Genomic DNA, 25075 nt, shown 5'->3' with positions numbered 1-25075 from the left:
GCCAAGCCCGACAACATTCACTGGGACTTACTGCCCGGTAACTTTAAAACTATATTGCAGCCCGAGTCCTCCAACATGATGGAAACCTAGGTGCGTTCAGACCATCAGACTCCAATGGTAAGTCCACATGGTCCACAGCTTCCCAAATAGTTGGACAGGAACACCCAGTCCTTTCCACTGAGATCTCCCTTGCTTCATTTCACAATGTATTTCTAATTATTTATAGTATATGTCAATAGCTTTTAAATGTACAGTGTACTGTGTTTTTAGTTTTACATGTTTTAACATTGTGAGCTTTCTTGCGTGCCTTCCTTGGAAGAAATGCTGCCTACTAATTGTGCCAAAACAGCGTTTCCAAGCCGGAGACGAACCGAAATGGAGGCCTTGCCCTGAGGCATCAGAGAGAGAGAGACTGCTGGACAACAGCTGCATGTGAAGGAGAAGACATTACCCAGCAATGCTTTCAAACACGTAGTCTTCAGAATTCATGCTGGCCATTCGAAGATTCAACTCGGCAGGGAAAAAAACCTGGAAATATTAATAAACCTTTCAGACACTGGCGGCAGATTTGAAAGAGGCTGAAGTCCTAAATTAATCATTAATAAACATTTTTGCCCGTGCTTGGAAACAAGAAGTTAGGATTCGTATACTGTAGATAACCTGTAACAAGTTACTCTTTTTTCATAATAAGGATGTCATGAAGCAGCATTTCAAAAGTGACATAGTAGGGAAAACATCACTAAATCTTGGTGGAGTGGTGTATTTTGGAGGACAGGTGTACTGGTTTCTAATTACTTTTTGAGATCATTTTACGACACATTTTGAGTGAGATTTCTCAAGTTTTTTTGTTTTGCCCTTTTCATATCAATTCTAAGATTTCCCCCAGGAACAAAAAGGATCACATAAAATTATCAACAGATTCTTTTGAAAACACTGCAATAAGTAACAACGATTAACTACTTGTCTTCACAATGTAAAGCATAACTGCAACAAATGACATCAAATAAGTGTTGGCAACCTCTTATTATGTGCACTAAAACAAGATGGCAGGGAGCACTAGGTGACGCAAGAACGGCCAAGCTGGAAGGGTCTGTTTTACAACGGTTATGATATAAGGTTGCACTGTCATAATTCCTGTCCCCAAAGATTTTGTTTCCTAGGTAAAGGGCACCAAATATTCTGCCAAGATTCCAGCTCCACAGTAAGGCAAGCAAAACCACAAAAAGCATGCAAGAGAAAGCATTCATTTGCACACTTTAGTTCAAAGGCAGGTTGTTGTTCTTTAACATGGTGTTTGGATTTCTTTCAGGAACTAGAAAGAAGAAGTCAAAAAAGAAGCTTAGTTCCACCACGGGTATTTCAATTAGGTACTCAGATGTTTAGAAATGTTCGCACTTAAGTTCAGACACATATTTCTTTTTCTGTGATGTTGTCTTGAAAACAGACCCTTACACACAAAGTTCGGGGTATTTCTGCCTTGCCTGTATTATTACCAAACATTCAAGCTAAAGGAGCATGTCCTGTAAAATGAGCCATGTGTTGTCGTGAGTGATTTCGTGTTGTATAGTAGTTGCTTTTGTTTTAAATTTAGCGTATTATACCCATAGGATGTTCAGAGACAGCTTTTATTTCTAATCCACCGGACTGAGATTTCTGGTTTATGTAAGAACCAAATAGGAACCTGATACCAAATAGGAACCTGATTTCAAGACAACATCACAGAAAAAGAAATATGTGTCTGAACTTCAGGGACATGGTGGCGCTGCAGGTTAAACCGCAGAAGCCTGTGTGCTGTAAGGTCTGTAGATCTGCAGCTGTAAGAGCGAATCCACGCGACGGAGTGAGCGCCCGTTGCTTGTCCCAGCTCCCCCCAACCTAGTGGTTCAAAAGCATGCAAATGCGAGTAGATAAATAGGGACCACCTCGGTGGGAAGGTAACAGTGTTCCGTGTCTAAGTCGCACTGGCCATGTGACCACGGAAGATTGTCTTCGGACAAAACGCTGGCTCTGTGGCTTGGAAACGGGGATGAGCACCGCCCCCTAGAGTCGAACACGACTGGACAAAAAATGTCAAGGGGAACCTTTACCTTTACCTTTACCCATGCACCAATGAGGGAGAACAGACAAAATAAGAGGGGCTGAGGGGGAAGTGGTTCAATTGTTACTTAAATATAGGGCTGAGGGTACTCCATGCTTTTAAAAATGCCAAAATTCAAGATATCTCCTAACCAGCAAAGCCAGTGAGCAGGACAGCTCAGACTACATGTTCCTCCCTGGAGGTACCTCTGGATTCATCACTGCTAGTTCAGGGATTCTGGGGAGCTGTAATCTGAAAAATGTCAATATCTTAGTTCTGCCCTTGTTTTACATATTGTCATAAGCAAAACAAACTGGCTGCAGCTGTACCTCTTGCACGCCTTCTTTGAAGGACTCTGAGAAGGTAGAATCTGGAGTGCGCCGCTGGGAATTCTGAGTCTGGGTGCTGGAGCTAAACTGGTCTGCACTGAGGGTTCGGTCTAAAACCACCACCCGATCAGGGGGGGCTTCCGAGTGATAAACGGCTGGAGGGACGCCCACTGTGAAGCTGTGTGGCTGTGCTTCTGTCTTGATTGAATGGGCAGGCATGGAGGCCACAGAGACCGTGACGGTCGTGTCCGAAGTCGTCAGGTGGCCCCGCTTGTCCACACCCATTTGGGAAGTGTGCGGGAGGACAATATTCAAAGGCATATTTTTCAAGACTTGCACTCGGTTTTCCCCAGGAGAAATGAGCGACTGTTCCGTCATGTTTGGTATACTGTTCCTAAATAGACAAAGAGATTTGGTCAGGTGACACAGAAAAGCCTTGGGAGGGGGCATCCATTTCTAAACCAAAAAGTATAGGACCTCAATCCTGCCTGGTCTCATTGTCCTGGAAGGATTCCCATACAGCGGTGCCTCGCTTGACGAGGCTAATCCATTCCAGCGAAATCACTGTAGAGCGAAATCATCGTCAAGCGAAATAAAAAAGCCCACTGAAATGCATTGAAAACCGGTTCAAAGCATTCCAATGGGTGAAATACTTCAGCGTCCAGCGAAGATCCTCCATAGGACAGCCATTTTCTGATGCCTGTGCAGCGAAAAATCCATCCTGAACACAGCGCGGAGCCATTTTGAACAGCCGGCGGCAACTTTGAAAACCCGATGATCAGCTGTTTTGATCGTTGTAATGCAAAGAATCGGTTCCCGAAGCAGGGAACTGATTGTTGCAAAGTGGATTTTGCCCATTAAAACATCGTTTTGCGATCGCAATAGCGATCACTAAAACATCGTCGTGAAGTGGATTCGTCGTCAAGTGGGGTAAATCATTAAGCGGGGCATCATTGTACTGGCTTCTGCAGAGCTTGGAAAGGTTAACGTTCTGTACTATGGTTCCCAGAATCTCCCTATCCAGAATGGCCAGTGAAGAATATGAGGTATTTGTGAAGATTCTCAATTATCCAGTTCAGGTTAGCTGAAAGTCGAGTCATGGCAACTGGGCTTCTTTCTTGTCAGGTTGAAACATTTCACTACTCATCCAAGCAACTTCTTTGGTCTGAGGAGAGTCGGTAGGAGATCCCTGATATAGCTATCCTCCATGTTGGTTATCCCCTACCAACTCTCCTCAGACTGAAGAAACTACCTGGATGAATAGTGAAACATTTCAACCTAATAAGAAAGAAGTCCAGTTGCCATGATTCAACTTCTAGATAATCCTAGGTTTTGTAACTTTTCTAAACATTGCATATGGAATGTTTAGAAAAGTAACTTTTCTAAACATTCCCTATACAAGAAGTCTAGTTTGGATTCTAAGGATAATAAAGTCTTCACATGGGAGGACTTTAAAATAGTTTTAGTAACTTCCATGGTGAACACAGGCATTTTCATGTATCGAATGCCAGAGAGGCTAGAACCCATAACTAGAGATGGGGGTATTCGTATTTATATACGAATATCCCTGCACAGCTGGTTAACAAGGGTCTGCTCCTGGGGCTGGACTGTCCACTCACACATCCAGTGACGGCCCTGCTCATGCTTCCAGTCACTCCACAGCTTCATTCTCTTCCTGGTCAGCTAGCCACTCCTGGGAGGGAGGATGAGTCTCCCTGAAAGGTTGCCAAGTGGGTAGCTGAGCGGCGCTCCGGAGCAATTGGAAGGAAGAGAGGTGCCACCATCATCGCCACCAGATGGGTGAATGGATGGTCTGGCCCCAGGGGCCGGACCCTTGTTAACTCCAACTGAGCAGGCTATTCCTATTCATATATGAATACCCCCATCTCTAGCCAAAACACATTCATTTTGAACCCTATCCTTCACTGTCTGTTTTGCAGACAATGCCAGTTAATGTCAACTAGTTGTTTTGAGTGTCATTTATTGGGCACAACTCTCTTTCAGGGCGACTCATCCTCCCTCCCTCTGAGATGAATTTTAGCATGTTCATGCCTGCTCTCTAATGTTATCTCCTTCCAATTGGGTTGGCATGGGTTAATCCATTTTTGGCTATCAGCCAAGCTATCCAGAACTGTCGTTCAGTGGTCTTCACAGTTCCCTGGACCCCCCACTGCAAGCCACCATAAAATCAGCCTGCTGAGGTGCAACCACTGTTTTCTACCCTAGGCTGAAGCCATCCATGTGGGCAACTGAGTCCTTTGCAAGGGATAACCAACAGAGAATTATCTTTTCAGTACAAGTGTCCTAGTTCCAACCAACCAAAGAAAGCTGTGCAATTTCTCAAAACCACATCAGTACAACTGTGGGCTCAATGTTAAATAGGTACATTTTCTGGGATTTTACACAATGAGATGGCAGGCAGTCACTGGAAACCGACAGGTCATGGGACCTGGTGATGAGAAGGATTCAATCTACTGTAGGAAATTAATCCAGGCCTCCTAGATGTGTAAAGAGAGGTGTTTGTTCTATCCCAAAGAAATCCCATCGTCAGAAAACAAAGACATATATCCCCGTAAGGGACAGTTCTGCCAGACCAACAGGAAACGTGCCTCATTCACTCCATAGGCACTGGAAGACACTGAACTACATGTTCAAGGGTTACCTTGCATGTGCTCCCATAGAGGTAAGCAGACCTGGGCGAAGTGCGGCCCTCCAGATGTTCCTGAACTGCAAATCCCAACATTCCTCACTGTGTGGGCTAGGCCCAACTCTCTTCACACTATTGGCTGTGTGGGCTAGGAATTATGGGAGTTGCAGTTCAGCAACATCTGGGGGGCGCATTTTGCCCACCCCTGAAGGTCTATCAATCCATCCAAACAACTGGGTGGTCACAATAGTCAAAGGGGAGTAGTGACTTTTGAACTACAGTACCCAACAATACTCAACTTTGGGGCTATTAAGAAGACAAGATCTGAAACTAATCCAATCCCTCCAGTTTTAAAAAGAAATCTTTCCCAGACCAACTATGAAAAACAAATTCTGAGTTAATTAAAATGTCCTTCTTTTTTTTCTATAGGGAGATAATGGGCAAGCCATGGCTTTTTCTTTTTCTTTTTAAGCAAACACTTCAGTGCTGGATACTGAACCTTTTGCCATGATCCTGATCCGAATGATCGACATCTGGTTTCACTGCTGAGGCTCTCCGGGGAACCTTTCAAAGTAGAAAACAGACAAGTAATTAATTAAAACCAAGCACGTTTTTCATGAATGTTAAGTATAATCAGAGCAGAAAACAGGGGAAGATAGATAAACATCGTCCATTACAGATAACTATTAAAGTCAGAGGCATCCAGCTTGAGAACAGTTCTGTTTGCTGCCAAACTGTAACTCCAAGTCAAGATCTGATTCCCCAAGCCTACAGTATAAGTCAAGCTCCAAGCACAATCCTAAATCTGATTCATAAAGAATTCTGTGGCTTAGAAAATCCTCTGTTGGGTTTTGTATCAGGCCCAACAGAGAATTTTCTAAGCCATAGAATTCTTTACGAATCATATTTGGGATGGTGCTTGGAGCTTCAGGAATCAGAGCTTGACTTGGGAGTTACAGTGCAAAAGAGAGAGAGAGAGAGAGAGAGAGAGAGAGAGAGAGAGAGAGAGAGAGAGAGAGAGAGAGAGAGCGCACTCTGTAGAACACTATGATTTTAACTTCTCCCTGTTATGTTCCTCACAACATTTTACTTTTAAGGCACCGCTTTCAGTTCTTTTTATGATAGCCTGTGAAAAAGATTGCCATGAATGCAAATATAAAAATTAAATCTTAAATATATTTTAAAACAACAACGACCCCAAAGGAAATACACACAAATAGCAATCAAAATTTTGAAGAGACCTTAAGCTGACAATTTGTACCATGAATACTAAGATGTACATCAGGCAGTTTTAACCATTTTTGAACGTTAGGGTGAAATTAGGCTGCTGTCCTACAGCAACGAAAACGGCTCTATCAGCAATATCTTTGCATTCAAACACCTCCCCCTTGCACATACAAGTCATTAAATGACAGTGGAAACACCCTCTTTAATCAAGAGTAGTTAGAGGCTGATGACACCATTTTAAAAAAGCAGGAATGCTATGCAAAATAGATTTTACACCACAAATTCAGCATATCAGGTGCAAGGCTCTCTCTCTCTCTCTCTCTCTCTCTCTCTCTCTCTGTGTGTGTGTGTGTGTGTGTGTGTGTGTGTGTGTGTGTGTGTGTGTGTGTGTGTGTGTGTGTGTGTGAGAGAGAGAGAGAGAGAGAGAGAGAGAGAGAGAGAGAGAGAGAGAGGGAGGGAGGGAGAGAGAGAGAGGGGGAGAGGGAGAGGGAGAGGGAGAGAGAGAAAGAGACTTAATTTCGTATAGGATGAGTCTGGGGGCATCAGGAAAACACAGACTGCCAAATAAAGAAACTGCAAGAAGTACTTTGTCCAGTTGCAAGTCAACCATGGTACATCGTAAAGGGCTGTCACTCTCAGAATATGACTATTCCACCATTCATCTATACATTGTAGGAACTATAATTATGAAGATATAAAAAGCTAACTCAAATTATGCATAAAGACATAAAGACAATAAGGGCGGTTCTAACAGATGTTGGGTTTGTGAGCAGGAGTCATTTCACTGGAAGATGGGAAAAGGCTTTGGTAACACCTACTGGTTTTCTCTAGCAGTACCTCATTAATTTGACAGGGAAGAACCCAACTAATGTTTTGCCAAAGTAATCTTTCTGTATGCTTTAAAAACAAACAAACAAAATTTCCACACAGAAAGCAAGTTCAATTGATTACAACTTGGTTTTTTTCCTAAAGAAACGTCTGAGGCATACGGGCTGGATTGTTCAGGGATGACGCCATGTCAGTTAAAGGCTCCCACACCCCCAAATGCTAATCTAAAACCACTCTCACCCCACACAGCTTTCCTTTGCAAGTCTTTCATAAGTGGGTTTTTTTTTTCTTACAAGGTAAGAGCTGAACGAGGTGACATCACTGGGTCAGACCAGTACCCCCTCAAGTCCTGCAGCTGGTCTAACAAGTTTTAGATATTTACAATCAGCACACACTAAAGCGCAGAGCTGCCTTTGCAGATTTTTCTGGAGACAAGGAGACACCATTCCCATACAGTTGTGTTGTTTTGAAGACTGGACAGGTTACTTTTGTGGACCACTACTCCCAGAATTCTCCCACAAGCGTGGACACCAACGGAGGGACTGGCAGTTTTACACAGACAAGATTGTTTCCGTACATTTGGGCTGGGGGCCAAGCTTTCACTCCTGCACCAACCCATCCTGAACCGAAAAGTGGCCAAACAGCTACAAAGGCATGGCAATGCTGCATTTCTCAGAATGCCTGGGATTTCTGTGAGAATGGGGTATGCTCCCAACAAGGGAAAAAATAACCCTCTTGTGACTTGCAGCAGATCACATCTACAAGTGTTGCAATTCTGTACTGAGTACTTGTAGCCAACATACAACCGTCCATGCAGCCTCTCACCAACCCAGCACCCTCAAGATGTTTGGGGCCATCATTACCACCAGCACCCGTCAGTATGGCCAATGATCAGGAGTGGAGCGTATCCAGAGCGTGGAAGGCTGCCTTAGAGCAAGGCCAAGGAAGGTTCCTTGGGAGACCTTCCTCTGACATAACACGCCAAAAGGACAAGAAAAAGCCATGTGAACTTGAAAATGGTTCTGTTCAGACATGGCTCTTATTGATAATCTGTCACCTCATGGTTTCAAATTGTCATTTTAAATCCAGAAATGGTTCTACTGCACAGGGCGGAGAGATCATGGCTTTCCAGATGTTGTTTGGCCCATTATTCTGGGCCCATCATATCAGATCATAGACCATCCTTCTTTGCCATGTTTTGCCAGCTCCTGCTGCATTTGGCAGGTTGGAACGCAAGAGTACAAGGCCCCATCTGGTCCAGTGTTTCTCCATATGTTTTGGACTTCAGATCCCAGAAGCCCCAGCCAGTTATGGCGAATAGACAGAGATTCTGGAAACCAATGTCACAAACATCTGGAGAACCAACAGCTGAGAACCCCACTGGCCTTGACCACCAATGCAAGTTGACAATGAGATGCCTCAGAGAAATCCACAAGCAGGACTTCAAGGCAGTAACAGCTGTCTTCTCTTGCTTCCAATTCTGGTCCTGAGAGCCATGCTGAAATCTGTCATCTGGAGGCTGTTCATAGCCATTATAATAGCCCACACTTTGGAAAAGTTACTTTCTTGGATCAAATCTCTAATAACTTTCCCCCTCCAATGATCATGCTCCCTAATGGCCACTTCTACCCCCTTACACCTCCACCTCATATGCTGAGTTTGCATTGTTAAAATCATTTTGCACAGCATTCTTGCTTTTTAAAAATACTGTCATCAACAGTTGCTGAAAGTGTCATCAACTACTGTTGCTTAAAGAGGATTATCCCACTATCATTCCATTCTGCAATTTAACTAACTACATGTTGTATGAAGTGGGGGACAGGGTAAATATTTCTTTTTATTGGCTCTGTATGTCCTGCCTCTTGGCTTCACTAATGGGTGAGTCCATACCAGATGACTATGAGACAATTTAGTTCAGGCAACCAGCCTGTGCTGTTTTCACTATCACCTCAAAGTCCGACACGTTTTCAGAGAAATGACTGGTGCAGGTGATGATGAGAGATGACAAGTGAACAACGACAGCACTTCCTAATTATGAAATTATAATGCAATTACTATGGTAAGGACATCACAACCCAAGAACTCAAACCAGGCTCGTTCAGTTCCACAAATGACAATGAAGTTTTCACCTCAGGGGCATTCAGATAAGTACAACACTTAAATCTAGTTTTTAAACCAATTTTTTTTTAATTCTCCTGTCTCCCTAATAATAAAGACAGTACCCAGGAACAAAACATACTAAAGTTGTGTGTTCTGTGACATCAAGTTCGAACTGACTTATAGTGGCCCTAATCCAGCTTTCAAGGGAAGTGAGATATTTAAGGAGTAGTTTTACCAGTTCCACATTCCCCACCCCAATGAGTTTTCCATGGCTGAGCAGGGATTCAAAATAATAGGTGAGGAAAAACTCAAATGCCTTCACCTATTCGAAAGAGACATTCTGGAACAAATTGCTCAATTATAACTTGAAAACTTACCCTAATACAATTTTGTTTTTATTTTAAGCCATTTCACTATTATTTTCTCATTACACTATTTGCAGCTACTATGAAAACAACTGGTTTCCCAGTGTAGTGTAGTGGATAGAGCGATGGACTAGGACTCTGGAGAACAGGGTTCGAATCCCTACTCAGCTGTGGAAGCTCACTGGGGGAGTAGAACTGGTAAAACCATGCCTTAAATATTTCACTTACCTTGAAATCCCTACTAGGGTCACTTTAAGTCGGTTCCAACTTGACAGCATATAACACATACATAACTATATAATGTTCTCCACAAAATAAGGGTTCAGCCTCCCCCGCATTTCATTCAGATCTGACTGTCAACTAAGCAGCCCCAATGCCCAAGGAGTGATGTACCTTGTAGTAGTCATATAGGAGACCCAATGCAGCAGCACTGTCTTCATCCCCATTGATGCTCATCATGGCTTTGGTCGCCACAGTAAGTGGATTTTCAAGAAAGGACTTCCAGGCTTCATCCTCACTGGTAAATGGCCGCCTCTGAGAGTAAAGGGCTTCATTCTGGAGAACCAAGATTGGCCTTTTGCTTGAGAGAGAGAGAGAGAGAGAGAGAGAGATCAAACAGAAGGTGATTATACAAGTGTGCATAATATCCATGCACGTGCCTTAACCACTTCTAACCTACATTAGGGGCTGTGGTCATCCTCCATTCCGGTTTTAGCTTCACAGAGGACATTCTGGAAATTGGCCTAGGATTCTGAAGTAAATTCCCAGAACACAGAGCAGGCAGCAATAAATACATACATTCTGGACCTACAACACTTGAAGCAGTGTGTTGGGCTGGCCTTATGTACCAAAACAACAACACCCTCTGCTCTCTTGCCCAATCCCAAAACACTCAGCCTTGCATACTCATGTGGCGGAAAGGGCCCAGAGAGAGAGAGAGAGAGAGAGGCTTGTCTTATTGGCTACTCAGAACCAAGGAACATGGAGTTGAAGCTCACGTAATACATGTTATCATTCTTATCTCTTTTTTTCTTTTCCCAAAAGCAGAAACCATCACTTGCAGAACCTCCCGATTTTAACTACGGTTTCATAACCCAGATTGACAAATTGTGATGCATGTTCAGGGGAAGGAGAGCTCGGTTTTAATTAGGCTTCTCTTTCAATATTCTTCTTAGCATTATACTTACAAATTAAAGGCTTTAAGCAGGTTAAGACTTGCCTAGATGTATAACTATCATTATCAAGTCAGATGACTAGTCCATTTAACTAATTGATTTCTAGGGTTTTCAGACTGGGATTTGAATGAGCAAAATAAGGGTTTTTATCAATGAGCTCTGACATTCCCCATATTTTACCCCAAACCTACAGATAGAAAAATTTATATAATAGTCTAAATGAGGGATGGGATTCATATGGCCCAAGTACCATAGCCTCCTCCTAGACATCCACCAGCTAACATCTCCCTCCCTCCACCCCCCCACCCCCACCCCAAATATCAGAATAGCATTTTCTGGCAGGGGAATGAAGTGCAACCTCACTTAAAACTACCCCTCAGCCAGTCCACTCCTGCCTTTCCTTTTAGTAGAGACCACACAAGTTAGAAAAAAAAGGGGGGGAGAGACAGTGTGTACCCAATTTTGGTACTAGCGCACAAACACAATACAGGGATGTGTGTTCCCCCCCCCCAAAAAAAAAAACTGGAAAGGGCTGTCTGATCACTTCTGTATTAGCATGGAGTGAGAAGTTGCATGAAAAATGGCCTTCAGAGTAGGGTTGCCAGATACAGTGGTGCCCCGCATAACGGGTGCCCTGTTTAACAAAGAATCCGCATAGCGCTTTGTTTTTTGCGATCGCAAAAGCGATCGCATTACGATCTTTTTAATGGCAATGTTTCGCTTACCGATTTTCGCATAGCGATGTTTTTTTCTAACAGCTGATCGGCGGTTCCAAAATGGCCACTGGAAAAAAAATGGCCTATTTATCTACTTGCATTTGCACGCTTTCGAACCGCTAGGTTGGCGGGAGCTGGGACAAGCGACGGGAGCTCACTCCATCGCGTGGATTCGATCTTACGACTGCTTGGTCTTCTGACCCTGCAGCACAGGCTTCTGCAGTTTAACCCGCAGCGCCACCACGTCCCCTTCGCCACCACGTTCCCTTGTTTAACGTGTTTTAATGCATTCCTATGGGCTTTTTTGTTCCGCATAGCGACGAATCCGTATAGCGATGATTTTTCCAGAACGGATTATCGTCACTATGCGGGGCACCAGTGTACATGAGTACCATAAAGGAGGACATATAAAGACAAATAAGAGGACAGTAGGGAACGTATTCAATGTTTCATTTTAATTGTTCTGGATTAAACCCGCAATCAATACAATTTTATTACAAGAGCTGCCAATAAATGTCTCTTAGTGAACCGACCAAGAAACAGTCATGTTAAAAAATAAAAATAAATTCAATGGAGGCTTTTTTCACAATACCAAAAAACATTATTTAAGCAGCCAATTGTACCCGAAACCACCCCGGCCTGGCTGCGGGATCCCCTAGCCGCTCGCGCTCTGCACAGGCTCAGAGGCAACCTTGCTAATCTGGACACCCAAACAAGGCTCCGGCTCAGGCAGGGGGAAAGCTGCGCTGGGCAAAGCTGAATGAGGCAGCCTCCCCTCCCCAAGGGTCATAAATTCAAGGCTGGGGAGTGTGGGAGTTGGGAATCCCTGAAAGGGACTTTGAATACGCACAGTCCAGCACTCGCCTTCCATCAATGCACTTGGCCGCTGCTTGCTTCTGCCTGGCTCAGCTGGTGGTGCTCTGCTCAAGTTGCCTTTCTGGGCTCCACCTGGGCTGGGCGGGCATGGTGGATCGTCAAGCAGCTGCTGCCATGGCAGGAGTGGGCGAGGGCTGCACTCCAGCGCCAGGTAACGGGGGTGGGCAGGCAGGTGGGGGTGGGGAAAGACAGGGGGAGGGGGGTCCTTCCACCTCTCCCGCTCCCATCCAAAATTATAATATAAAATTACAAAAGCCTGACATTTTAAAGGTTTTTTATCTTTGCCTGCCGGACAGAGGACATTAGGCTAAAAAGGATGACACGTCCTCCTTTTGCCTGATATCTGGCAACCCTACTCCAGAGTTTCTGAGCTTGCCCACCCCAATTTCAGAATAAATCTGAAATTGAATATTTATTATTTCAGAATAAATCTGAATCTTTATCATGGAACTGACTTAATGTACAGTAGGACCCCCCCCCCCCATATCTGTAGGGGATATGTTCCGCTATCTACCGCAGATACCTGAAACTGTGGATACAAAGGAACCCTATATAAAACATACAGTGGAGTGGTCCAAAGGCCATAAGGGAGCAAGACAAAAACCACGGGGGGGGGGGCGCCCTTGTAGGTTGTATAGGATTGTGGCAAACTGTGGATAAGTGAAACTGTGGATACCAATCCTGCAGATTTGGGGGTCCTACTGTACTTCTATAATCATAAATTTCTTCTTGTTAGAGGCACACAGTAATACCACTGCTTTATAAATGTTTTGTCATCCTTGTGAGCCAGTAAGATGATGTTTTGCCACACTTGTGGCCTACAGTGGCCCGGACCTAGTCTCACCTTCTCCAATTACATATCACGAAGCAAAGAGGACAACAGAGTACACTGATCTGCATAAAACTGTATATGCCAATTCAGATGTACAGCTGCAAAGTGCAAAATTATACATTATTTTTATAATCTAGCCCAAATGACAGTGCCTCTCACCAAAGAGGGCAGGATTGTGACCAGAAGATCTGAGCGCCCACTGTCCCATTACTGCTAGCTATACAACACCATCTCAAGATCTGTGGCCACCCTCCTTCCTCTTTTTCTGAAAACCAGACTTGAAGAGGTCTTCAAACAGAGGACACTTGAAAAAAAACACCCTGACCTCTTGTTTAAAAGAGGACTGAATCCTCCATAAAAATGGTCATGTGGCCTCCCTCCCTGCCAGAAACATCTAGAGTAAAATAGATTCAACCAACCATACAGCAAAAAACTTATTCCTTCGCAATTTACGTACCCCCTGCACAGAACAATATTGAAATCAATACCAAACTTGTTATTTTACTCATGCAGTCCAGAAAGGTAATACAAAACTCAAACGTTCAAACGAAACTTTTCCTTAGCAGGATCTTGCTATGGAATAAAAACATCAACAGCTCATCTGCCTACTTAAACACACTTATATAAGCCTCTCAGTGTACAACACTATGCCCACCAGCAGCAATATCCAGAAGCTTACTTTAGCTTGGACTCAGTTGGAGACAAGCTTCGGTATCATACGAGAGTCACAGGTATGCCTTTCAGATTCAATATGTCCAAGCAAAATGTTTAAAAGACTGCTTGCCAGAGTCTGCCTAACATGTACATTGTCTACTAGTAGATGAATCAATAATGACAAGCTGGCTTTAAACCCAGTTAAAACACACTTATCCTTGAGCATACACAAAGGATAGCTGGTATTTAAGACAGAATGTGTGCTCTGTTTAAAATATTGCTGAGAGGGGTGGATCCACAAAAATAAAAGATACCATCAGTCTCTGAAGCAATAAAAGAGAGGGCCTATAAAAACCTACAGTTGTATGCTTATTCTCCACATATACTCACCACATTCTCTATTCTCATGTATTTGACAAAGAACCAAGCTGATTAAAAAAGTTGATGCCACAACCCTTTATATTTGCCACTGAAGAGATATAAAGGCTGGCCTGTGAGATCTGGGGATTTTATGAATAGGTCACAAACCACTGGCATTTTGATCCCTCCAGTCAACCAACCAACCAACCAACACACAAACACAAATGAAAATGGGGGTTTCAACCAACCAGCAGGCCTCAAACAAAAAGGAATGGTCAGCACCTCTAGAAATACATACAGGAAACACCAAGAACTATCCCAAGGTGAAAGCCAATAAAATTGCTTGGGCTTGGTCCATTTCAGAGGCCACACTGAATACAAAGTCTATACCAGAAGCCTGGGCCTGCATAGCCTCCTGTGGTTGCTATTATTTGGGTGAGTGTCAATTGCTGTGCCAGAAGAAGATAAGATGCTTAGGAAAGTGCAGTTGGGAACACAATCCCTAACTCTCTGGTCCACTTCAGACCAACTGTGGGAATCAGGTCCTTTTGCTCAGATTTAGGGAGCCACTTTAACAAAAGCAGTTAATAGCAACATGTTGTCAAGTTTATTCCAATTTACTCTAGCCCCTTCATGGGGTTCTTTGTTGTTAAGTCCTGAAGTTGTGTCCGACTCTTCGTGACCCCATGGACCAGAGCACGCCAGGCCCTCCCATCTTCCACTGCCTCCCGGAGTTGGTAAAATTCATGTTGGTCGCTTCAATGACACTGTCCAGCCATCTCGTCCTCTGTTGTCCCCTTCTCCTCCCAACATCAGGGTCTTTTCCAGGAAGTCTTCTCTTCTCACGAGATGACCAAAGTATTGGAGCCTCAGCTTCAGGATCTGTCCTTCCAGTGAGCACTCAGGGTTGATTTCCTTCAGAACGGATAGGTTTGATCTCCTTGCAGTCCAGGGGACTCTCAAGAGTCTCCTCCAGCACCACAATTCAAAAGCATCAGTTCTTCAGTGGTCAGTCTTCTTTATGGTCCAGCTCTCGCTTCCATACATCGCTACTGGAAAAACCATAGCTTTGACTATGCGGACCTTTGTCGGCAAGGTGATGTCTCTGCTTTTTAAGATGTTGTCTAGGTTTGTCATTGCTTTCCTCCCAGGAAGCAGGCGTCTTTTAATTTCATGGCTGCTGTCACCATCTGCAGTGATCATGGAGCCCAGGAAAGTAAAATCTGTCACTGCCTCCGTATCTTTCCCTTCTATTTGCCAGGAGACGATGGGACCAGTTGCCATGATCTTATATTTTTTTTAATGTTGAGCTTCAGACCACTTTTGTGCTCTCCTCTTTCACCCTCATTACGAGGTTCTTTAATTCCTCCTCACTTTCTGCCATCAGAGTGGCATCATCTCATGGGGTTCTAAACACAGAATATTCAGAAGGGGTTTCCCATTCCCTTCTTTTGGGGGAGCTCTGGAACCTTACAGCTTGCCCAAGAACACACAAGCTGGCTCTACTCCTGACAGGCATGGTAGTGAACTCTGTTCTCAGGCTTTGACTCCATAACTTACAGAACTATCCACCTAGATAGGGTGCCACGGAACATGTCACCAAAAAGCAGTGGTACAGACTTGTACAGAATTTGTATTTGCTAATGTATGTGTGTACATACAAATTTGGAGACAGCTGGTATAGTTTCAAGAGAAATAACAGTATGTCCCATTGTAGTGGTTTTACCAGTGTCACTCCCTCAGTGAGTCTCCATGGCCAAATGGGGATTCCAACTCTGTTCTCCAGAGTCCTAGTCCATCACTCTATCCACTACACCACACTGTGGATCAAAAGTATGTGAGATCCACACAATACTAGATGCCCAGTTCCCTCGCAAAATCCTTAGTTAAGGATAGCAAAGAACAGCACTATTATTCCAAACTATCTTTGCTTTGCCCAAGCATAACAATTTCCAAGGACTTGTGAAAAAAATTATTTATTTATTTATTTATTTACTTATTCATTCATTCATTCACTCACTCACTCACTCACTCACTCACTCACTCACTCACTCACTCACTCACTCACTCACTAGATTTATATACCGCCCATCTAGAACATGTCTACTCTGGGTAGTTTACATATAACATAAAAATAAACTAAGGTAAAATCCAGATTAATCACAGAATCTAAGATGGGAAAGGAAGAAAAGAAGAAAAACAAGAAACACAGAGAAAAAAGAAAAAGGGAGATAGGCTAGGTAATGGCTGTATGGAAGGCCTGCCTATATAGCCATGTCCGCAAGTTAGTCTTGAAGGCCCTCAGCGAGGGAGCCAGGCGGATCTCTATAGGTAAGTTGTTCTAGAATTGAGGGGCCACTGCTGAGAAGGCCCGATTTCTAGTTTTTTCCCACCGGGCCTCTCTTGGCATTAGGCCCCTCAGCTGCCTGTCCTGACTGGAGTGGCTGATATGAACAGAACGGGGCGGAAGAAGGCGCTCTGTCAGGTATCAAGGGCCTAAACCATTAAGGGCATTGTATGTAATAGTTAGCACCTTGAAATCAATGCGGAAGCGGATAGGTAGCCAGTGTAAAGTGGCCAAGGTGAAGGAAATATGGTGAAATCATTTCACCCCTGTTAATAGCCTGGCTGCCATGTTCTGGACCATCTGGATCTTCCGCATCAGTCTCAAAGGAAGCCCCAAGTAGAGAGTGTTACAGTAATTATTCTTGAGACTATAAGCGTATGGACCAGTGTGGTGAGCGCCCCCGCGTTTAGATAGGGACATAGCTGGGTGATCTGCCAAAGACAATATCTTTGGCCTACTACAGGCATATCAACCTTATGGATAACAGCAGTTTTACAGCTGTTCTAATTTGCATCATAACTAAAGCTCCCCGGTGATTAGCAGAAGAAAAAGAGAGATCTCCCCCTTGCCCAACCCAGGTGCATGATTAACACAGATTTTAATCTAGAGCTACTCTTTCCTTTCATTAGGCAGTACATGGCAAGGCTGATTCAGCCAAGACAATGCAGAAGAGCTTTATTATTCTGACCATTAACTACCACACCCAACAGTGTTCATGCAGCAGTATCTAAGGATAATCTAGTTAGTTCTGTGCCCTCAAGTCGGAACTGACTTATAGCAACCCTCACAGGGCTTTCAAGATAAGTGAGATATTTAAGGAATGGTTTTACCAGTTTCACTCCCCCAGTGAGTTTCTGTAGCCACATGGGGAGTCGAATCCTGGCCTCCTGAGCCCTAGTCCATCACTCTATCCACATTAAATATCCATCTAAGGACAGCAGGACAGATGGTATTCATACAGGCATTGTTCTGCTCATCCTATGTGTAGTTAAAGCATACTGGGTTGGATCCAGAGCTTGGAAACATTGTATTTTTAAAGACGGCAGCTAACTCCACGGATTTGCCAGCCACCGTCAGCTATGCTGACTAAATGCTTGTGGATATTGTAATCTAAAAAATAAATTTTCCAAACCCTGGATCCAGATACTCAGATTTAGCATAGACTCACTGAAATCAATGAGAAATTCCCTGTTGTGTAAAGTTGTGCCACGTCCTGTGCTGGGATTGGAACTGCTGACAATCAAACTATCTTCCTGGACAAGAAGGTCTTCTCAGGGTGTGAATTTGCCTTGCCCATCCAGGCCAGGCACTGGGCTCCCCCACAAAGGAAGGAAGGACTTTCACAGACCTCCTCTTCGGATAATATTCTGTTTGTCCCTGTTTGCCTTTCATGGTCCCTCGTCTCCCATCTAATGTCTGCTTATATTTACCTCTGATACTCACAGGCATTATGTTCAGGTTAATTATCTGGTTCATTTATATTTGTTGTATTAAGATGCCATCTTTCCTCCAACAAACACCAAGACATTACACCTCACCTTCCTCCTCTACCCTTCATTTCACACCAATCCTGCAATGTAGATCAAGCTAAGAAATCAACATTGCTCCCCCAGGGTCACAACAAATTAAATGAAGCAAAAGAAGATTGCAACTAGGATCTCCCAAGTTTCAGTTCCACTGCAAGCACTACATTACAGTGGCTCTGTTGACTATGCTTGGCCTACGACAGTTCACACTTAATGTGGCCGGGAGGGAAAGGTTTCCAATATAGTTACCCCTCAACGTAAGAAAATGCTTTAGCCCCTATATGTACTCCTGTCGTACATATACAACAACACACAGTTTCCTATCTAACTCCAGAATTATGTCTGCTAGGGATAGGCTGTAATACGGACACAGAATGAATCAAGATATATGTGTTCTCTTCACATGATACACAGATACTCAAGACCTAGATATATATACCTCCCACAAAGAGTCAGTACCTGGGCTTTTAAAAAACATGTTATGTGTGATTTCCCCAGCAGGTTCAAGCAGCACTGAAAGCACTGAAGACAGCAAAGTTACTGGGGTGGGAGAGGAACATAAAGAAGGGATCCATAAAAAAAAGAGGGGGGGAATCACCATCACCCACATCAGAAATTGAATAGGTGGCTGCTTGAAAACCTGGCAAACTCTGACTACATGTCTTTCTAAATCTCCTTTCTCACTGCAACAGCCCCAAATAAAATGCATAAATGCCTTAAAGGTAACCTAGCTCAGATTAAAAGGAGCATTAAAAATTATCTTTAGAGTTATCAAGAAAGCACAGGGTTTGGCAGTAACTCGATCCCTTCAGAGAATTATAGGGATGGTTTGGGGGCCTTCTTTCTTTCTTTCTTTTTTTAACAAGACCATACTTTCTAAAAAGGCAGCAAAATGTGTGTATTTCTGACAGCTGCCTTGTGTCAAGTTTTTTCAAATCTAAAAGGTCTACTGGAACAGTGAACTGTGCATACAATACTAAATGGTATTTAGCAAGACCTGGAAATAAGTCTTCTATTGTGCGCGTAATTACTTCACAACTGCTTGCTTGTTTTCTGCTTCAATAAGCAGAGAAAAGAAAACATTACCGCACTTATTATTGGGATAACACAGTTGTAACACTGAGCAGTCAGTCTCATGTGGCAGAGAGCGCTAGTCTCATTCTTATGCTAGCCCTATTCTTGTCCACTTTTGTTTGCACATAGAGTTTGTCACTGCTTACCTTATTAAACAGGACTAGTTTGGGGGCCTACTAAACAATGGAGGGTTGCTTAGTTTGTCAGTCACCTGCATTAAGAAACCCACAGTTGCACTGCTTAGCTCAGCAGCACAAATTATTTATGTAAATCAGGGCTGGGAAACATGTGGCCCTTCCACACATTGTTGGACTACAAAATTCATCAGCCTAAGCCAATATGCAGCCAAAGGTGATGGATGTTGTAGTTCACCATTAACTTAAAGGGCCACTTGCCACCCTCTCTGATTAAGACAAATCTCACATTAAGAAAAATAAAATATAACCATGCCATCAGTCAAGAGGAAATTGCAAGGCTAGTGTTTTTTTAAAAGAACAACTAAAAATGGCACTTTAGTTAGACTGTGGATTTGAGATCTTTTTCGCAGGAACCGCATTCACAGACTAGTGCTGGAAGTGACAGGTAACAGACAAAAGTGGCCAAAGAAGAGACAGATTCCCCACCCCCACCCCAGAAGGTACTTTCATTTAGAAACATGTGCACAATAAAGAGCTCTGAGAGCTTCAGTAATTGTGAACAGCCAACAGAAATGCACTCCCCTCCCTGCTCCAGTAAGGAACCCCACCAGGGATGAATAACAATTGTATCAGAGTGACATGAAAAAACTGAGGAAAGTACAGTAACTCACTTGGAAGAGTCCAGTTGTGAACCCAAAGGATTATTTCGGGCAAAGGGGTCAAATCCTGAGTCATTTTAAAGTAATCCATGACATGTTTTTGTGAGAAAGAGTTTCACAAGGACATCTGTTCATAGGTTTGCTGAACCCTTACTAAAGAGGTGAGGCCCTGAACTGAAAAAAGACTTTTAGGTGAAGTGACACTTGAGCTGTAATACAACTGAACATTACAAGGTAGACACATTCTGCTAGCCAAAGTAGTATTTCATGCATTTGGTGACTATCACAAAATTATCTGCCATGATATAACTGTAAAATAACTTAGAAAATACGTTAGCCATCTGATCCATGGGAGGGGGGAAGGGGAGAGAAATATGAATTGTGCCAGCATTTCTCTCCGGCTGCCATACTCACAGAAATAGAACATTCTTAATAACCCAAGTTTAAAGCCAGTAGTTGTCAGGGAAAAATCCAGAGGCTGACTTTGAGCTTATCTTTCACACTGTCCTTCAAGTCAAAGAATCATTCTAAGGGTCCTCACCGTTTTAGGGATGGACCATTGCTCCACTCCTAGTTAATCCTAATTTGGGGATCAGTGATAGATTTCACCCTAACCTTTGTATTACAGGCAGCATACCACTCAAAGGAATTGCTTCTTCCAAGTCAAAATAGTGAGTAAACAGGGCAATTCTGAGTTTGGAATGAGTGTTCTGACATTTCTGAAACCCTGCTAGGTGGAAGTGAACATGGAGCACTTGCCACTTGACTGTGAATAAGCTCCCTCTCCCCCACCCTACCCCTACAGACCCAGATTTTCACTGTTTTTTCTCCAGTCGCAAGTGATGCTAGAGTAATCATTGACACCTCTGGGATTGGCCTCACCTTCCCCTTGTTAGTGGTGCACATGGTGATTGTTAGATGCTGCATGTGCAGAGTCTTGCTCTTTCCACCCCCAGAGTCCACTCACTGGCCAGCTACCAATTGCAAGTCAGTGCAATGAAACACTCTGCAAGAGCTGGACATGGTGGATGTTGGACTGGACCTCGCCCGCTAATATCAATGGCAAAACTCAGAGGGCCACTTCTGGTACATCCTACAGTCTCCAGGATACTATCCCGGGGGCCACAGAATCACAGTCTTGGCTCTAATCCTATGCACACTTAACTGTGAATAAGCCCAATGTGATCACAGTGGGACTTACTTCTGCGTGTACATGCACAGGACTTCGCAGTAAGGCACCCACAGAAATGTCTACATTCCTCTACTTGCTGCAGTAGTTAACAGGGATACTGGTTCTTAGTATGAAATTGTACAAAATGACACTTAAGTTCTGAAAGTGTCCAGTTGGCAGTTACCATTGCAAGTGTTACCCTCTGCTTGCCATCCGACACCTGTACACAATAAAAGGAAGCTCCCACAATGGCTAGTCCTTGGCTTTCAGCTAGAATACACAGTGAAATAGAGACTCCTGTACACATGAATTCAGCTGAATGCTTTCTTATGCAGGGACTGTTTGCAAGTCACACTGGCACCGAGACAAGAGTTGATGCTGCCAAGCAGGAAGATGCCCATATGCCAGCACACACACACATATTCAGCACTTGACTGATCAGCCTTTATTACTTGCACAGCCCCTTCAAGGCATTCAGTTTAATGAAGCATCAAATTAGATTTAAAGCTTCCAAGCCAAAAGATGACAGTTTCCCAAATGACGCAGCTGTGTATTCTCAAAAGATACTCCTAATGAACAAAAGGATTTACAACCTTAACCTGGAATTAATTTTGCTTTAATATTAAAATTCATCAAATGCCTTTCTTCACCTTGATTTCTTTCTTGCATTCGGAACAGACCCATCAGATTAACAATCTGTTCCGAAAAATGGGCCAGGTTGTGTCATCAAGTGTGTGACAGAGAAGGGAAGCAAAAAGCAAAGCAATACAATATCTGCCTTCTGTGCAAAACATGCAAAAAGGGAAAATTCCTTCATTTACACAAGTCATTCCTTTCTTTCACATTATGGCTCCAATCCCTTTGTTTACACCAGCATGGAATGAGCGGAGACCAAATATTTTCAAAGGCATCGGTCTGGACTCATCACACAACAGCTGAAATATGGAATAAAGACATCCCCAGAGGTTTCCTCTCCCCTTCCCCCCCTCCCCATATCCCTCAACAGGGCTAAACCAACACAGTCCAATTACCTGGACAAATCCACCTTCCCTGGAGGATGAGCTTCATAAAAATCCATCAGGTCCTTCTCCAAGAGCACACTGAGAAGAGGGCCTTCTGATGTCCACAGAACAAATCTGCACATCAGGGTCTAAGCGTGGCTCAGCTCCCCAAAAACCATCTTTTTTTTTTTTTAATAATGAGGGTGGCAGTGTTCAAGCCATTAGAAAACACACACACACACACACAGGTGTGACTCAAGGAGTGACACCTCAGTGAAGGGAGCGCTTCCCCTGCCCAGCCCTTGTCGTCGTCGTCCTCCTCCTCCTTCTCTTCCGAGGAGGTGGGGAGAAGCACACCTTGCGCTTCATTGGGCTCCTCCAGGAAGCCAAGCCATCCAAGGGAAGGCTGCGGGCAAGGCCGGAGGGTCGGGATCGTCGCGGTCTGCCCCCCCCCGCCCCGGCCTCCCTCACACAAACACACACACTCACACGCACACACACGCCCCTTTTGTGGTGGAAAGGGGGCTGCCAGGCAAGGAATTGTTGGACGCAGCCTTTAAGGAGGCCGAGGAGAGCCTTGAGCGGGGGTAGGTGGGGGTGTCGTCGACTGTCTTCAGGGGCGGCATCCGGCCTCAAAGCCAAACGCCGCCCCCCCCCCCGCCCAGGGGTGGCTTTGGGCGGCAACGCGGGCCACCCTGACAGAAGCGCCGACGCCATCCGGGGACGGTGAGGGGCCGAGCGCTCCAGAAAGTCCCAGGTTCCCCACCACCACCACCGCCAGACACCCCAATGGTGTGTGGCCTTCCTCCAATAAAGGGAGGCCATGACGCGAGGGCGCGGCCTGCCTTGAGGGGCGAGAGACCCCCTCCGTCGTCGAGGTTTCGCCAGAGCCGGCCGGCAGCTCCTCGCGCGCGCCACAGGAGCGCACTGAAATCCACGGGCTGTTCACTGCTCAGCGTTGGCGGGAGAGGGTTCAAGCCGCCGTCCCCGCCCCCCGCCCCCCCCCCAGCGGACCCTACGAGCCCAGCCACGGCCGTTAGGGCTCCGGCCCTCGGGGTAGCCCCTCGGGGCTCCGTCCCCGGAACTCGCCGGGGCTCCTTTCTTCCCCAGCCCAGCCGAGCGCGCCAAGGCAGGCTGCGGCGGGACCCTGGAAGGCGGCCGAGCCTGTCACACCACGGGCGTCTTCCCCGCGCACGCCCGAGAAGGCTCGCCCCTCTTTCTCGGAAGGGGCACCGCCGGAGACATACACAGCCCGGCCGGCGAAGCGGCGCTCCTCGTGAGCAGGGGAAGCGGAGAGCGCGGCGCAGGGCGAAAGCCTGCAAGAGAGGAGGACGCTGTGTGTCCAGGTGCCCCGGAAAGGAGGCGGGCGCGCAAGACCCAGCCTGGGGATCACCCTCGGTCTGGCGCACCGACGGTCGGGTAGCCCAACGCAGCCCGTGTTTCTCGTAACCCCCCCCCCCCGCGCCCACGCCAGAGTCCTGGACGCGGGTCGGCCGCCCTCGTGCTCGCCGTCTAATAAGTAAGTGGCTTCAAAAAGAAAGCGGGGGGGCGGTTACGATGTTGGGGTCGGCTGATGGCGGAGCCAGCGCTTCTCCGCCACTCTGCCCTGACGGCTGACTCTGCTACGCGAGGCAGGGGCTTCGGCTTCAGTCGACCCCAGCAGGCAGTCCAGCAGGAGTGTGTGTGTGTTTTTTCTTTCCCTCATTCGCGCACTCCGGAGTGGGAGAGCGAAGTCCCTTTCGATGCCCCCTCCCCAAGGCTCCCTTAACCCGCGGGGCCGCAACTCCCCCACCCCCACCCCCCCAGGCCGCCGCATCAGAACCACAAGAAGAGGGGGCGTCCTGGAGAGGAATCCAGCTCCCACCTTTCCTGCCTCCAACTCATTCTGGAGAGGGACCTGCCTGACCGCGGCGAAGCCAGAGCCCTAAGCCCGGACACCCCCGATCACATCGCGGGAGCCCCCGCCACCGCCGCCGCCACCGCCGCCCGCTCCCCATGAGAGCAACAGGAGTCACACCAGACGAGAGCCAGGGGATGACAAGCCTGGAGGAGTGCGGGGCGGGGGGGTGGAGTGCGGGGTAGGGGCAGGCGCACCGGTCGGACCTGCCCGGGCTCAGCCCCCGTCCCTCTCCTTCCCGTCTGCCCAGCTCGCTCGCTCGCTCACTTACTTGTCGTACTCTTGTGTCATGTCTGGCACTCCGTGGGTGGCAGAACTGGCCCGGCGGGTTGGGATGGGATGGGAACTGGCTGCGGCCCGGGCGAGCGGCGGGGAGGGGAATCGAGCCGCGAGAGCGAGAGCGCGCTCACACCGCCTGCCTGCCTGCCTGCCGCACAAACGGGTTTTGTCGGCTTTTCTCGCTCGTTCAGGTGGCTCGCCGGAGCCGCAGGTGGACGGGCGACTGCGCCCCGCTTCCCATTGGCTCTCGCCGGCAGGGTGGGCGCTGGGTGGGGCCGCAGTCCCGCCGCGCCGCGCCCTGGTGGCGCCTCCGATTGGAGGAGGCCGGCCCGGAGGGGGCGGAGCCAGGGGCTGTTTTCTGTCGCGGCGTTCCAAAGCCAATGCCGAGTGTCGCAACGTTCCACTGGCGCTCGGAGGAGCCGGAGCCGCCGTCGAGGACAGCCCCGGTGCCAAACGGCGCCCACCGGCTCAAGCCAAAAGACGAGGCGAGGCGTCGTGCCCCGAATGCCCCCTACGCCATTCTGGCAGGTCAGCTAGAAACAGCCCACAAGCGCCTGTCCTCGTCGTCCGTAGAAGATAAAAATAAAATAACATACATTTATGATAAAATAACATACATGTGTGATAAAATACACTAATAAGCACGTCGATTATTATCCGTTTGCCGCCCTTTCCTTGCACAGAATTTTCCGGCAGCGGACTCGCTCAGTGGCAAGGTGATACAGTAAGCGAGGGAAGCTTATGAGACTCCTGTCTTCTTGCTTCGGGGGTCGTGATTCAACGTTCCCAAACCCTTGT

General features: G+C 46.1%; 1 protein-coding gene across 5 annotated transcripts in view; it reads right to left on the bottom strand.

Annotated features, from left to right (window-relative positions):
* Window positions 1-24516, bottom strand: part of GRHL1 (grainyhead like transcription factor 1) — a 75687-nt gene extending 51171 nt beyond the window's left edge. For 4 of the 5 annotated variants that reach the window (XM_078387961.1, XM_078387966.1, XM_073001496.2 and 1 more), the window contains exons 1-5: window positions 24270-24426; window positions 9967-10153; window positions 5553-5617; window positions 2407-2800; window positions 452-528 (exon numbers count right to left, since the gene is read on the bottom strand). In XM_078387961.1, coding sequence (XP_078244087.1) covers window positions 452-528; window positions 2407-2800; window positions 5553-5617; window positions 9967-10153; window positions 24270-24289 — 743 coding nt within the window. In that variant the 5' untranslated portion in view covers window positions 24290-24426. Of the gene's footprint in view, window positions 1-451; window positions 529-2406; window positions 2801-5552; window positions 5618-9966; window positions 10154-24269 lie in introns of all 5 variants that reach the window. The other variant, XM_073001490.2, reaches the window with a different exon arrangement.
* Window positions 24517-25075: the final 559 nt, after the last annotated feature.

The sequence above is a fragment of the Pogona vitticeps genome, chromosome 1 (assembly GCF_051106095.1).
Source record: "Pogona vitticeps strain Pit_001003342236 chromosome 1, PviZW2.1, whole genome shotgun sequence".
Classification (NCBI taxonomy): domain Eukaryota; kingdom Metazoa; phylum Chordata; class Lepidosauria; order Squamata; family Agamidae; genus Pogona; species Pogona vitticeps.
This window is presented reverse-complemented; position numbering and strand designations above follow the sequence as displayed.